The 14,983-nt window shown below is 37.5% G+C and overlaps 1 protein-coding gene across 1 annotated transcript; it reads right to left on the reverse strand.

Annotated features, from left to right (window-relative positions):
• Positions 1 to 6,451: 6,451 nt before the first annotated feature.
• Positions 6,452 to 11,444, reverse strand: LOC115922283 (protein POLR1D-like). The gene is made up of 2 exons (XM_030980896.1): positions 11,246 to 11,444; positions 6,452 to 7,263 (listed from the first exon to the last, which is right to left on the reverse strand). Exons 1-2 carry the CDS (start codon positions 11,341 to 11,343, stop codon positions 6,834 to 6,836), a joined length of 528 nt encoding a protein of 175 aa, XP_030836756.1. The 5' UTR covers positions 11,344 to 11,444; the 3' UTR covers positions 6,452 to 6,833.
• Positions 11,445 to 14,983: the final 3,539 nt, after the last annotated feature.

Here is a 14,983-nt window from a genome sequence, read left to right on the forward strand (position 1 = left end):
TGAAAAGACCTTGTCATAGTGTGAGACCAGTCAAGAGGGAGGGGGGGGGGGTTAAAGCAAAACTGAATTAGACGCTGGTCTGGGAAGGAGTCTTAGTACCTTTTTTCAAACTTATTTTCTTCTCCCTCCTTTCCTCCACCCTCCCCCTTATTCTCTCTCTTCCTCTCTCTATCTCTCTTTCTCTTCCTCTCTCGCTCCCTCTCTCTTTACCCTATTATCTGAATTTCTTCCTTTTAAAAAATGCCCTTCGGTTGGTGGCAGGCAAAACGTGACATGTGCCTCCTCCGTACCACAAACACTTCCCCCACGGACTACACCACTGAATATTGTAATAACATCAAGGAAACGTTTTCGGTAATGTGTGGGAGAAAACACTGCTTCTGGATTAATCCTGTTGGCGTATTTGTTCAACCGTCTTTGCCTTTTCTCATCACTACGCTCAAAATTGTTAAAAGTTATTGAAATAAAACAAATCCTAATGACGGAGATATATATTATACACACAAAGTTAAGATGTAAACCACTCAATACATCAACACGGACTGTAATTATGGAAACATTGAATCGTTAATTCATTAAATGTATGATAAAAAATGGTTTATATTTCAAGGACGGTCGACAAACTTTCCTTTCATTGTTGAGAAGCTTTCGTACTACTTAGTGTTGCTATACTATAAGTATAAGCAAGCCACTACATGATCGAGGGATTCCACGGACTTTTTTTCTTTAGACGCCCTGTAGTATCTTGGTTGATACTAAAAACCTCATCTCTCGTTCATCCCTGCATCAAAACCCCAATCACCGAGACCCTCACCTTCACTCGCCCACAGGCAGACACAGAACTCAAATCCCAATTTGCCAGCGCTTGTCTAATCCGTCAATGTTTAGAGTTTCAACATCCATTCTATTCTTTATCCAACGAACAAGCCAAAAGAAAAAAGACGCCACGGGCTAGCCTTACCCTGTTTACCTGCAGAACAAAGCTAACACGATTCTCCAATTAAATGAAGCTTCGCTTTCGCATGTCTTTGATTACCTGGTCTTATTTCTAATCTCTTAGTCAAGGGCAAAACAAGCCTTGGTTGACTTTAGGAGGTAATGAAGGAATTCTTCACTTCTTCGTTCTAGTTCAACTTTCCTTTATGCCGGGTTATGCTATCAATCTGAATTTTGCCGCGTCATGTCACGTAAGCCGGTTTCTGGCTACGGAGCGCGCCAGAGGTGATGCCGAATTTGTGCAAAGGATGCCGCCGCGCCCGTGAGAAACTCTAGGCATCCGTGGATGCCGGTGCATCTTGAAAATCATGCTAATTTGTCTTCCCCAATCTCATCATTTTCCTCTTCGTATAGATATGAGTGCACGGCTATTAAAGGGTGTGCGTGTGTGGGTGTGTGTATGTACCATTTTAGTCAGAGATTAGCAGACACAAACGTCTTTTTCTTAATGGTTTCATCTGCTTCTATTATGTACGTAATTCAGTTGTGTTTGTTAAGGGTAGGAGTGTAGTTTTATAGATGTATATGAAAATATTTATAATATGTTTAAAATTAGGCCATTAAATTAAATCAAAATTAAACAAAGGCCTATTAAATACGGGAATTATTAATCATAAAACGCAAAGGACCCCAGTACAAATAACATTAAATGAATGACGGAGGAATACAAGAGAAAACGATAAGAAATAATTGTAGATTTTGTACACGATACCTTCTTAATTCGACTTTGGACAATAAACATACAGGTAGTAAGACCAAAAATGAATAGTAAACTAGAGCATTTAAAGTTAAATTAAATAAACTATTCCAAGGTTGGGCGATTTTTAAAGATGAGGGGTGTTAAACTAATATAAACTATATCTATTCGAGACAGCAGCTAAATTTCATATTCATAAACTAACTCAAATTGCAAAAGCAGTATTTCATTGAAATATTTCTGATTAATCAGTTTAGGGGAATATAACACCCTGATTGAAAGCTTCCACAGTTTTGTTCATCCTGTTTGAGATATCATCTGCTCTGTTACCATGACGACCAGGGAGGAGGAAAGAAGATGATGAAATTGAATTGTATGGGAAGAGCTCGACTCGAGGCTCCAATTTCCCAATACCATCAACTTCACCGCTCCAATCATTATGTACACCATTTCCAAATACGTGTACAACAGTATTACTGTGTTCTCCATATCGTATTCGAGTTTATTGGGTAAAAAAACGTGTAAAGAAATGTATATCATACAAAGACTCAGTAGAAAAACTGGGCGACTGCAGTTAAGGTTAACAAAAAGTTGCAGTGGTCAGCTATAAAAGAGATTCCTAATGTTCCTTTTGAAAAAAATGGAAACACCAGCTTTTTCTTCAAGAAATAATATCTTCAGACATTTATGTGTCTTTTGCATGGATGCGATGCTACTTTTTCTCCAACATCAACAATAGTAGCAACAACGAAAACAACAACTATTTAGCTCAGTTACCTTGGACTAATATGACATTTTGGCTTACCGTTGTGATGACTACACAATAGTTTTTATTAAACACGTGTTTGTATATCATAAAGGGTTAAAAAAAAAAAAAAAAAAAGAGGGGGGGGGGGGTAAGAAACTACATTAATGTAAGGGTAAAATATCAAGGGCGGGGAAGACGGGAGGGGAGAGGGAAAGGAAGAGAAGAAAGAGGAGGGGGCAGGAAATAATGATGATCACAAAACCGGTTCGTCAGAACAAGCAAGAGCTTCACTCCTTGTAAGCATTGCAGGACTTACAAAAATATAAAGGGCTGCCTGGTGATGAAGAACAGCAAATCTTACATCTCCTTGAACTAAGGGAACATTTGAATAGAAGAAAGTGTAAGAAAGGGGGCCCGAGTTTGGGTGAGCTAAGGAGGGGGAGGTAGAGAGAGAGAGAGAGAGAGAGAGAGAGAGAAAGAGAGAAAGAGAGAGAGATCGCGGGAGGAATATACGGGAGAGGAGGAGAGGAGGGACGAGAGAGAGAGAGAGAGAGAGAGAGAGAGAGGGGGAGGTAGGCGTGTGATAATCTAGGTTATACGTCTCCACCCCCTCCGTGGACGTGCTATCGACGAAGGAGAGGTGAAGCTGCTTAGAATATTGTGTCCGGTATATGGAATAACGGTCCAGATATCAACGCGAGCTAGGAGGAATAGGAGAAGACGAAGAAATTTGGAAACATGTTTTGGAAAGAAATGTTTATATTTGGAAGGTGCACTTTAAGCGCCACCTTCTTGGCAGGTACTCCAGAAAGTGCAGTGAATGAGAGAGAGTTACTCAAGGGATTAGACCCCTGGGCGGGCGGGTCAGGCGACCCTAGATGTGATCATAGGGGCTATAGAGATGGGTGATGAAGAGACTCGATGACAGTCGAGATGAACACGAGGCGCCATTAGATAATACGCGATGAAATCTCTCCTGATCATTCTTCTCAATCTATCTCCCTCCCTGTTTCTGTTTATCTGTCCCTTCCTTGCTTCACTGTCATCATGCTCATAGGCTACTCGTTCTTTCTATTTCACCGTTTCCTTTTCTTCCCCCTTCAGTGAACTCTTAGCTCTCTCCCCTCTGTCTGTTCATCTTACTCTCTTCATCTCTGTCCCCTCTCTCCCTCTCTCTCTCTCTCTCTCTCTCTCTCTCTTTTTTCTCTCTCTCTCTCCCCCCTTCTCTCCCCTCCCCCCCTCTCTCTCTCTCTCTCTCTCTCTCTCTCTCTCTCTCTCTCTCATGCGTACCCCGGCCCCCTCTTCGGTCTCTTTTGTCTCTTGCAGAACTAACTGTTCCTCTGTCGACAGTGCATTTTGACGTCTGTCTGTTTAATAGTGCTTGTGGTTCTCATATAAAGTACGTCTATTTTTCCCCCTTTTCTTCATATGTCAGTCTTTTACAAGTTAGGCCTTCGTCGTAATGGTGTCACTTGTTCAATAAGATGAAACAAGAAGGGCTTACAGGCATATTTACTTCAATGAACTTATGAATGGTTTATTGTCGTTTGGTCTATAACCAGTTCGTCTACTACCAATTGGGGGTATAAACCCAGCCCGAGTACTATCTATATTTATATAATATTGACTGGCCTTGAGGGGTATATCAGAAATATTGACCAAGCTCAGATCATATTGCCCCGAGTCGAAAGACGAGGGCAATATGGTCTTAGCGCGGTCAATATTTCTGATATCCCCCGAAAGTAAAGCCAGTCAATATTTTTATTGTTATCCAAATCAGACATCTAGAGCAAATACAGACATCCACCATGACAATCTCAAGAACTGAACAAACTTTGTCAAACCAACACTGTGCATCCAGTGCTTGACAAAATTTTCGATACACTACAAACAGTGTGTATTTGGTGTGATTATTACGTCACAATAGAGTGCGCGCAAAGTGCGCAGGTTCTCGTACGCATAATATTAATAGATGCGCAATGAAAATGCGAGACCGTGGAAAATACCAAGGTATATTTTCACTCGTCTCTACACGCAAAGTCAATACGCGCAGGGAGACCAAGGAAAATACAAAGAATATACCCCTCCGTTCCCACTGCTAGTGAAAACTAGGGCAATACGGTTTTGTAAATGACCAGCTCAGATGTCTGATACGGGTAATAATATTCTATATGGACTAAAATTAATTAATCATAAATAATAATAATCATCAAATGATTACTAAAGCCCTTATGGATGGTAGACGAAATGATAATTATAAAAACTGGAAATTAGACTTACTGGTATTAAATTTTACTAAATGATCAATAGACCAAATGGGTACACTCATTTGAGATTAGACCATATGGAAATTTGACCAAATGAATTTTAGGCCAAATGGTTGTTAGACCAAATGATAGGTATACGAAATTATTATTAGTCCATGGGGATAGTAGACGGGGGTGTATGGGAGTAGACTAGTCGGGTAATGGACGAATTGGTAGACCAAACGACAATTCACCCTTTTGAATAACGTCCTTTTCCAAAGGGTACACTATATTGTAAAGGTTCAATGGCCTATCGTTATGGTGAAAATGTAGGGGGTGTTGGATTCAGGTGCCACTATATTGAGACATTAAAAGTTCACAGTTCGCCTTTTCTTCCCAATGGTATATGAAAAGACCTACTTTGAAATTAATATTCACTTAATTATTCTATCTAGGACAGGCAGGCTCCGCAATTCACGGTCTTTGCTTACCCTACATCGTAATTCCCACACCTCACAAATAGGGGATAAAATATCAATCATCATCGGGGATTCAGCGACACTCGGTTAATCACACAATCAAGCTCCCCTACGCAAATAGGTGGGGCTGGAAAACCTCCATTAAATACTGCTAAATTGTTTGCAGGTGGCATAATTCCAAAAATGTAAAACCAAAACTGCCTGGTGGGAAAAGCTAACAAATTTGTATGACACATTTAATGCACTCCATGGAAAAGAAATAAATCGATTAACTCTTCACTTGATTAGATGATACAAAAGTGGGACTGGTTTAAGTGATGATAATTTTACCAGGGGGGAGGGGAGGGGGGCTAACAGAGAAGGAATGATTTATTTAAAAAGAAAGAAAAATAGGTGCACGGACCAGCCGTCAGCCCGATTTCGAGAGATGTGCCAACAAAAGTGCTTTTCATGAGGTCATGTATAAAAGCCTGCAAATTGTTGGGGCATATACATTTGGAAATGAGAAAGGTATGGACACACCAATCCCTTATTCGCAGGAGATGAAGCTGGAGAAAAAAAACAAGTAGAACGAAAAAGAGTATCAAACAAAATTTATGTTGAGAATGTGTGGGTATGGGATTGGCAATGGTTCTTGTCCTCCAGAAGGATTTTTGATTGACTGGAAAAGGGGCTCGTGGATGGGAGGGGGGGGGGGGGGTAAGTCATCATTTTTCTTCTTCCACACTCCTCCACATTTTTCCATTTAAAAAGGTAATTTCAAGAACGAAGTGGCCAAAGGCTATATCCGCCATAATTTCTCTGAACATCTAGTGAAGTAGTCGTCGTCAAGTAGTTGCCAAGAGATGGCAGTATTCAACATACAACCACAGCAGCTTAGAAAATAAAGTAAGCGATGCCATTGCTACCTTGTAATTGCAAAGTGACACACACTCTCTCTCTCTCCCTCCCACGGGGGGGGGGGGGGGGGGGGCACCCCAACATTTCCAAGATCGGTTGATCTTTTCAAGACCCCTCCCCAGGACGTCGATCAATTACATGTATGTGCCCCTCCCCCTCCCCCCCCCCAAAAAAAACCAAAAAAAACAAAACAAAACAAACATCAAACTCCTGCTACGGGCCTGCTCCCTCTCTCCCTCTCTCCCTATATTTCTCTCCCCCTCTATCTCTTCCTCTCTTTCCCCCCTCTCTCTCTTCGCTCAATCTTTCCATGACGTTCAACTTCCTTTCTTCTTACATCTCTTGTTATACATACAGCACTATTTTTAAAATCACAAAAACCTTGTAGTTTTCACTTTAAGATTTATTCATAATAAATAAGTACACATACATCAATGTCCATAACAATCTGACATAAATAAGGCAAGTTAAAGAAGCATGTATCTTCAGTTCTGGTAGCAAAAAAATGGAATGATAGTTCTTGAATATGTCCCTATCCATGTATGTTCCACTTTTATCCAAAAGACAAGTGTTTATGCACATTTACATGTATCTGCCAGATACATGTAATGTCCAATTCACGATTTCTAATAAATTGTATTGAAAATATCTAAAAGCAAATTGATGTTCTCAGCCTTCAAAAAAGCAAGGTACTGTGCTTTCGTTTGTAAAAGGGCGCTTGTAGCTGCAGCCTTCAAATAATGATGGTACTGTGCAGAAGTAGTCCATCACTTTTCTTTTGCTGAAGTGTACTTCCTAGAAATTGTTTTACATTCTTTTCCTTTATCAGATGAACATGAAGCATCCTCACAAAATATTGTTCTGTGATATCTGTCTTTCTTTTCCCTTCCACCAGAAGATTTAGAATTTGTCTGGCTACAAGATTCCTTAGAATGAAAGTCATCCCTTCTTGAAGAATGTCCCAGCGTCCTTCTGTCCCTCTCTTGGTACGTTCCTTCCAGCCTATCATGATGCGATCCCCTATCCAGCTTTTGACTTTTATTCTCATCTTTATAATCAAGATTTGTGTCTGTTCGCTTAGAACCATCCTTGTGCCGTTTCTCAACTCTAGAGCTTGACTGGTGTCGGTTCCCAGAGATGACCCCTCTCAACGTGTTCTTCAGGAAAACTTTGTTGGTCTTGACCTGTCTTTTCTTCCTGTTGAGAGAGCAACAGAAAAAAAAGAGAAAGACATTAAATGTTCTCAAGTCACAGTCGATAGATGTAAACATACTATTAATTATTATACTATTACGTAGTTCTGTGTTAGATGTATGTTGTTTTTTAGTAAATGTGATGTTATTTTATGTACCTGTAAAATGTAGGGCTTCCTTGGAGAGCAGGCAATTAAATTTATTTTTGGCTGGGATGGAACCACCCTACTTAAATAAAACTTAATAAATAAACAAAATATACATCTAGAAAATTAATACAAGTAAAACATTTATAATCTCCTTCGTAATTTTGTTTACGATATATGTTTTTACTTTATTATTGTTGCCATATGTATATAGGTTATGTCGAAGATGATGATTTATATGTTCATGAAAAGAAAAAAATGTATGTTGATGTTTAACAAAATGAACTAAACACACGGTATATGATTTAATTTATCGTGGCCATATCTTGGTTATGTTGAGGATAATGATTTATATGTTCATGAAAAGAAGAAAAATGTATGTTGATGTTTAGGAAAATGAACTCCACAACACATGCATGTACATGTACAGACAAAACCCTGGATAAACATTGTCCTCACTTATGTTATTTGTTTTGAACATGTTAGCTATCTTTTTATTATGTTAGTTACTATGTTAAGTATGTCATTTTAGTAGTAATGAGATTTGTATATTTCTCTTTGTTTATTCCTTTTGTGTGATTATATTCTTGTCATTCATACTTCTACAGCACATAGAAACTTGTTTATTATGCGCTTTGTAAATATTGTATTATTCTTATTATTACTATGTAAATCAGGCCTGATGTAGATGCATGTTTGTAACGTAACAGAAATGGACAAAATAAAATTCAAAGGGAGGGAAGTTGGTGAAGGGAGAGAAAAGGAGAGAAAGAACGAAACGGATAAATTACATCAGATCTCTTTTCCATCATGGCATCTACAGTACATGCTATACATGTGGTGGTGCAGATGTCACCAGAAAGGAGGAAAAAAACGCCAAGTATTTCAATGTATGCTTTTCAAACTCGACCATAAAGCTTAGTGAAGTCCTCCGGAGGATTGGAGTGGATCCTGGCAGTTTTTCTAAATGGGGCCAGCGTAAATGCTGTTACAAATGCTGGATAATTGTCTGGAGTAAGAAATGAAACCAATGTCAACATTTCTGAGACCTATCATTCCACCATCTTTGTAATCTCCTGAATGAGAACCTCCCAAATTCATACTACAGGCACTCACTTCTGTAACGTTCAAATCTGTACTAATAACGCACCTCTTTGGCCTTAATTAATTAGCTTAAACCGTATATTGTCCTCACTTATTTAATTTGTTTTGACCATGTTAGCTATCTTTTTATTATGTTATTTACTATGTTAAAGTATGTCATTTTAGTAGTTATAAGATTTGTATATTTCACTTTGTTTATTCCTTTTGTGTGATTATATTCTTTTCATTCATGGTTGTACAGCACATAGAAACTTTTGTTTATTATGCGCTTTATAAATATCGGTATGTAAATCAGGCCTGATGTAAATGCATGTTTTTAACCTAACAGAAATGGGCAAAATGAAAATTGAAGGGAGAGAAACGAAGAGAAAGAAACAGAGAAATATAGCATGTGAGAAAGCATGCAATCTCCATTACATCAGATCTCTTTTGCATCATGGCATGCTATACATGTGGTGGTGAAGATGTCACCAGAAAAGAGACAAAAAACGCCAAGTATTAAAATGTATGCTTTTCCAATTCCAACATCAAGCTTAGTGAAGTCCTGCGGAGGATTGGAGTGCATCCTGGAACTCCAACGAAATGGGCCAGCGTAAATGCTGTTACAAATGCTGGATAACTGTCTGAAATAAGTAATGAAACCAATGTCAAAACTGCTACACTGCTAGTGCTACATGTTCCTTGAACATACACCAAAGCTGGCGACAATGCTTTCCAGGCATGTGCTCCTCGACTCTGGAACGAGCTTCCACGTTTCATTTGTTTATCACCTTCGCTGGATGTCTTCAGATAATGTCTCAAACTCTCCTCTTTGACCATGAACAACAACTGAATCTTTGATAATGTTTATGTAAAGCACTGTGAAACAACAGTTAGTTTGTAAGAGCGCTATAGAAATGACTTTATTGTATTGAATTGAATATTATTTATTGTTTCCTTTGTGTTTATTTTGCACGTATAATTATGTATGGTATATTTGTCCAAGAATATAATGGTAATGTCAGTCAATGTTAAATACTCCACAATGATTGTCAATTCAATTTTTGGTTCAAATTTGATAAAAAATATATCTCATCATTTTATGTGCATATATCTTTTCATGTTTTCCATCCATAGATGCCGATTGATTTCAATCACCCATCCATGTGGGGAACAGAGAAATATCGGTGCTTGTGCCAAACGGCGAAAGAAGAGAAAAAGATGCAAGCGCACCACACGACACAAGAGAAGAGTGTGTTGGCAACATCAGGCCACTTTGGACTATCATACTTTCAATACATGAGAGACCACCCACATCTGTGTCTCTCTCCAATTTTTGTGATCCCCAAGCGCTCGGGGAAGTTGCGGATGATCTTGAACATGAAGGTGATCAACACTTTCATCCTCGGTACATTTCCGGATGGAAACGCTGGCTTTCTTCTTGCCGACGATTGATCGGACTGACTGGGCCATCTCGCTCGATCTCAAGGACGCCTACTTTCATGTACCGATCCATTCCTGTTCGCGGGATCTCCTGGGATTCGCTTTCCAGGGCCACTTTGGACTATCATACTTTAAAAACATACAATAATGCCTATCGATTTCAACCATCCATATATGTGGGGAACAGTTATATATATCAGTGCTTGTGCCAAAGGGTGAAGGAAAGAGAAAGATACAAGTTTATTACAGACGAGTATGTTGGCTTTAAAGTCATTCAAGTGGCGCTGTAAATAGTTAGATATCGTAAATGCTCTCCAAGAAGCAATTTATATCCATTGATTATTCCATTCATATTCATATTTATTATATTTATATCATATTAACTTGTATTGTCATATTTTCAAAGTTAACTGCTTAAGGAGCTATGCTACATTATTGTTCCATATCTTTATTTTGTATAGTTTTTGTATTTGTTTAAATGTTTGTATAATTATGTTTTATACATTATTTTTTTTAAATGTTTTTTTCATCGTATAGACAGGGCCTCTTGGAAGATCAATATCAGAGATAGAAAGGGGCCATAAAGAAGACTTTAATAAATAAATACTGCATTAAAGATATCAGCTAATTGAACACATTGAACAAAACCAGAACAAAATCTTTATAGGTGAAACTCTATTCTCCTACATATTCTTATATCAACGTCATGTACCCCCCCCCCCTTCCCAGCTGCTATCGACTCGAGCATTCATGCTTATGATAGTTGGCCTTTGCATTTATCTTGATTCTTTGACTTACCTCCATACTTTTAGGTTTTCAATTATATATGCATTTTTATGTGTGTGTATTTCAGTTGTCGCTCTTTATGTAAATAAATTATATTATATACTCTTGTTATTTGAATGTTTTGTATTTGATTTATTAATAAATGCAGAAACATCTGCTAAAAAACAAAAAGTTTAAATGACAAAACGAAACTATGGCATATTAAAAATGAAATAGACAATGTTATAAAGAATGAAAAATGATCCTGAAGATAGTCATAGACCTCAATCCACCACAAAAAAAAGATCCTGCGCTAATGACCAACAACAGATTAAATAATACAACCGGATAACAAGAGCATAGCATGACAAATCCCAATCTGGATGCTGTTCAATTTTGCTTTCAATTTGTTCAATCTTTTGCTAAAACTAAATAAATTTCATTCATTGTGTACATGTATATTCTCATTAAGGTGGACTGAAGAAACTGAGAAAAACAAATTATGAAGGCTCTAAAACAACTATTTTATTTTTATTTTTCAAATCTCACCAGCCATTAGGTCCCATCGTTGAAGCTCTTTCTTTGCCTCTCCCTGCTTCATTGAGCAATTCCGCTGCAGCAAGTCTGGAAGAAAATATGAATTCCATCAATTGTAATTTTGTAGCTGTCAAACAAAAGTGGGTTGTACTAGTTGGTTTAAGTGATTTCTTGGTTAAACTAGATGTACAGTAAGTGCGTCCAAAACTCCACATATTTTTGCTGGTGGTTCAGGGTAGCGTTTCATGAAACCATCATAAGTACAGGTTCACCGACATCCCATTGAAATGGGTGTTAAACTTAATACACACATTTCAATGGGATGTCAGTGAACTTTTACTTATTGCTTAATTTTTGTATATTTAATGTTACTTACTATATTCCTTCTACTGTACTAACCCTGACATGCAAAAAATCCTGAAAAAATTCTCAAACCACGAAGATATCTATGGTTTGCTTTGAAAAGGTCGATGTACGACACCCTCTAACAGTGATTCAAAGTAAATTCTCCCAACCATTTTTGAATTTTCCAAACCGTTTTCCCATGAAAAAAAAGACATAAAACAGGCTATAAAAAATCTGTCAACACTTAAATGTCTGGAATGGAATGTAGAGCCATTTTATTGCTTTGTGATGATTTACATTCACCTAAAATGTAATTAATTTGTAATAATATAGTTGGGAGAATTAAGGAATCGATCAGTTCAGTTTTCCCAATTTGTACCATGAATTATGGTCCGTTTTCACTCAAATTTTCACATTATTTTTTAATTGTACATCTAGCATTGAAGTCACTACCTTAGCACCACTATCTATCATCTTAACAATGTTACCAAGTCCCTTTAAGCGCCTGTTACAAATCATTTCAAGCACCTGTTACGAATAATTGTATTTTCAATAGTCAGAATGCTAACTGCGTACATTGTATATTGTTAGGTAGGATAATCCATATACCGGTATGTTTGTCCTACCTAGTAACAGTTAATGCATGCAAATCGCTTTCTGATTATTGAAATATAATTATTTGTAATGGGTGAACAAAATAATTTTTAACAAGGAACGTAAGAACAAAATTTACAAAGACCTTACCTATTAAGTTCTTCATCTCCCATGCTTCTGAGATGGTCCTGCGTGCCACTTCTGAGATGGTCCTGCGTGCCACTTCTGATCCCTCTACACTGCTGCCTGTAAATGTTGATAAAGGAATAAACATTTGAAATACAAAATGATGATTTAGAGGGGAGGGGCATTCTTATGAAATGCATTTTACCCCCCCCCCCCCCCTCCCCACATTTATTCACCTAGCACAGTACTTTCACTACACTGCATGCCATGCAATGCACCAGGAGATGGTTTTCACCTCCATAGACTTTGACTTTCTTTTCTGTTTTTACTATTTTATCCTATTAAAGGAAAATGAAATGCAACAAATGTTAGCTGATAGCCTTATTAACAATTGTGAGCCAGTTAAAATCACCTTGATATTACTCCTTTGAATACTTAGCACGGAAAAACAATCTCTCTAAAGTTTGCAGCTTTCTTGCTAGCCATTCTCCAACAGAAGTCACCATTTTGATGAAAATAGTAATGTCAGAGAAGTACAACTTGTGAAAAACTCACTGGCCTCTATTTCAATGACAATGTAGGATACTCACCTGTAAAATGCATGAAAATAATGTAAGGACACACACAAGACAAAACTAGTCTTACATGTTTGATGACTTGAGCTGCACTGCTATATTTTAATACATCTACAAAATGGCTGCCAAGATGGCTGACATGCAGTCCATAAAACAGTAACAACCAATCACAAGATTGGACATGAAGTAAGTAACCAATAGAAAGCCTAAAGCAAGATAGAGTGCCATGTGCTATAGTGTGCTGGGTTGAATAGCCATGAGATAGGAAGAGTGTGTGTGTGGTGCTATGACAGGTAATGTATATGAGGATGAATGAATAGGGACAGAACAATAGAAACCAAGAGCTAGCAGACAACAGACAATGAATGTAGGTCAGGAGTGCGCTGAAGCATAACAGTGTGGAAAGCTAAAGTAAAAAAACACAAGTAACCATTTGGATCAGTAAAATTAAAACCTTACAATAGTTTCCTCATAATTAACCTTTTTTGTAATGCATTCAAATGAATGGACGTTCTCTCATAACTTATGGTGACGAGGAATTTGGTTCAGGTGTTTCAAATAATTGAGCATGCAGTTTCTTTTATTCAGCAATATTAGGCATTCATAAGATGTTACTTGGTCAAACAAAGCTCTTCCAATTATTCAAAGACAACTTTCACTATGAGCATGACTGACAAAGAAAGCAGACAAAATATACAGTTCCTCAGGTAGACAAAGGAACATCCCTTCACTGCTATTATGTAAAAAGGTAAATATGCATGTGACACCTGTTCTAGACATTTTACATAATAGCAGTGAAGGGATGTTCCTTTGTCTTCCTGAGGAACTGTATATTTTGTCCGCTTTCTTTGTCCGTCATATTCATAGTGTTTAGACGTATATAGGACTGCTCAAAGAAATCGCATGTCCGAGATGCCGGATTAAAAAGATGGCTGTTGTTTTCATTGATGGCTGTAGGTGGTCAGAACCCAGTCATTATGTAACACTTATGCAGGTCAATGGATATGTACTACTCTGACATGCCTATTTTATTCAAAATGGCAGCTCCCTATGGAGACATTGTATGATTGTTTTCCTTGCTATGTAGTTTGTAATCAGAATATCGGATAGGCATAATCTCATAATATCTTTAACTGGCCGACACATACAAAATTATCAGCTAACATTTGTTGGATTTCATTCTTTATGTGATTTATACTATCATATTCTCTTTCTTCTATGGATCTTAAGTAATTGCTCATTTTTTCCTTTCATCTTTCTTTTGATCTTGCTAGCTTTCTTAAAATTGTTCTTCATTTTTCTCTGCTTTTCTTTTATGGGAAGTGTTTTCATCCCACTAAAGGCTGTATCTCCTCTCTTTCTACTTTTTTCTGTGCCATTCTTTTTTACCCTTTCACATTCTTGATCTTTTAGCATATATTCTACATTTCTCTTTTCTTTAAATCCTTTCCATTTTCCCCTCTAAACCTAATTATTTGGCCTAATGTTTTTCTTTCATTTTACCATTAAATCTTCTATAAATCATTGTCTTGTTTTCATAATTTTTATCATTTTATTTTTAACTTCGCATTAATTGATTTCCCTCTTTTTCATCCTTTCTTTCATTATCCTGCTGTTTCATCATCTTTATCACTCTATTTATTTTTCTCCATATACAGTCACAGTGTAATCCAACTTTCCATTTATTCTATTCTCTTCTAAAGTTCTATTCTTTAGATTTGATAATCTTTCATCTTCTGTTGGTATAAATATTTAGTGTAGTGTAGATTTATAAAGTGCATGCACCAGTAGGGGCACAGGTCCGAGATTAAGGATCGTCTTCATAAACGAAGATCATCTTTGTAAACGCGGACCAATGCGTCCTCAAAAACAAGGATCGTGTGCAAAAAAGCAGATGTTCCATATTTTTGATCGGCACATAGTGACAGCACTCCAGCAAAGCATAGAGGCAATGCTAATGCCTATTGACCTCTAGTGCTGTATACATGCTGAATGTGCTGAAAGGCATCAATCGCAAGCAATGCACACATTGCACACAACTGCACACTAATGCACACAATGAATACAAAGTGGCTGATATGCAAGTTTGACAGTAGACTCACGAATTGAA

This window comes from Strongylocentrotus purpuratus, unplaced genomic scaffold (genome assembly GCF_000002235.5).
Source record: "Strongylocentrotus purpuratus isolate Spur 01 unplaced genomic scaffold, Spur_5.0 spur5_scaffold_11, whole genome shotgun sequence".
Taxonomy (NCBI): domain Eukaryota; kingdom Metazoa; phylum Echinodermata; class Echinoidea; order Camarodonta; family Strongylocentrotidae; genus Strongylocentrotus; species Strongylocentrotus purpuratus.

Coding starts and splice junctions, on each gene's coding strand:
- LOC115922283 (XM_030980896.1), bottom strand. CDS start 11,343: ATGGAATTCATATTTTCTTCCAGACTTGCTGCAGCGGAATTGCTCAAT. Junction 7,264..11,245: donor ACGATGGGACCTAATGGCTG/GTGAGATTTGAA, acceptor CTCTCTCAACAG/GAAGAAAAGACAGGTCAAGA.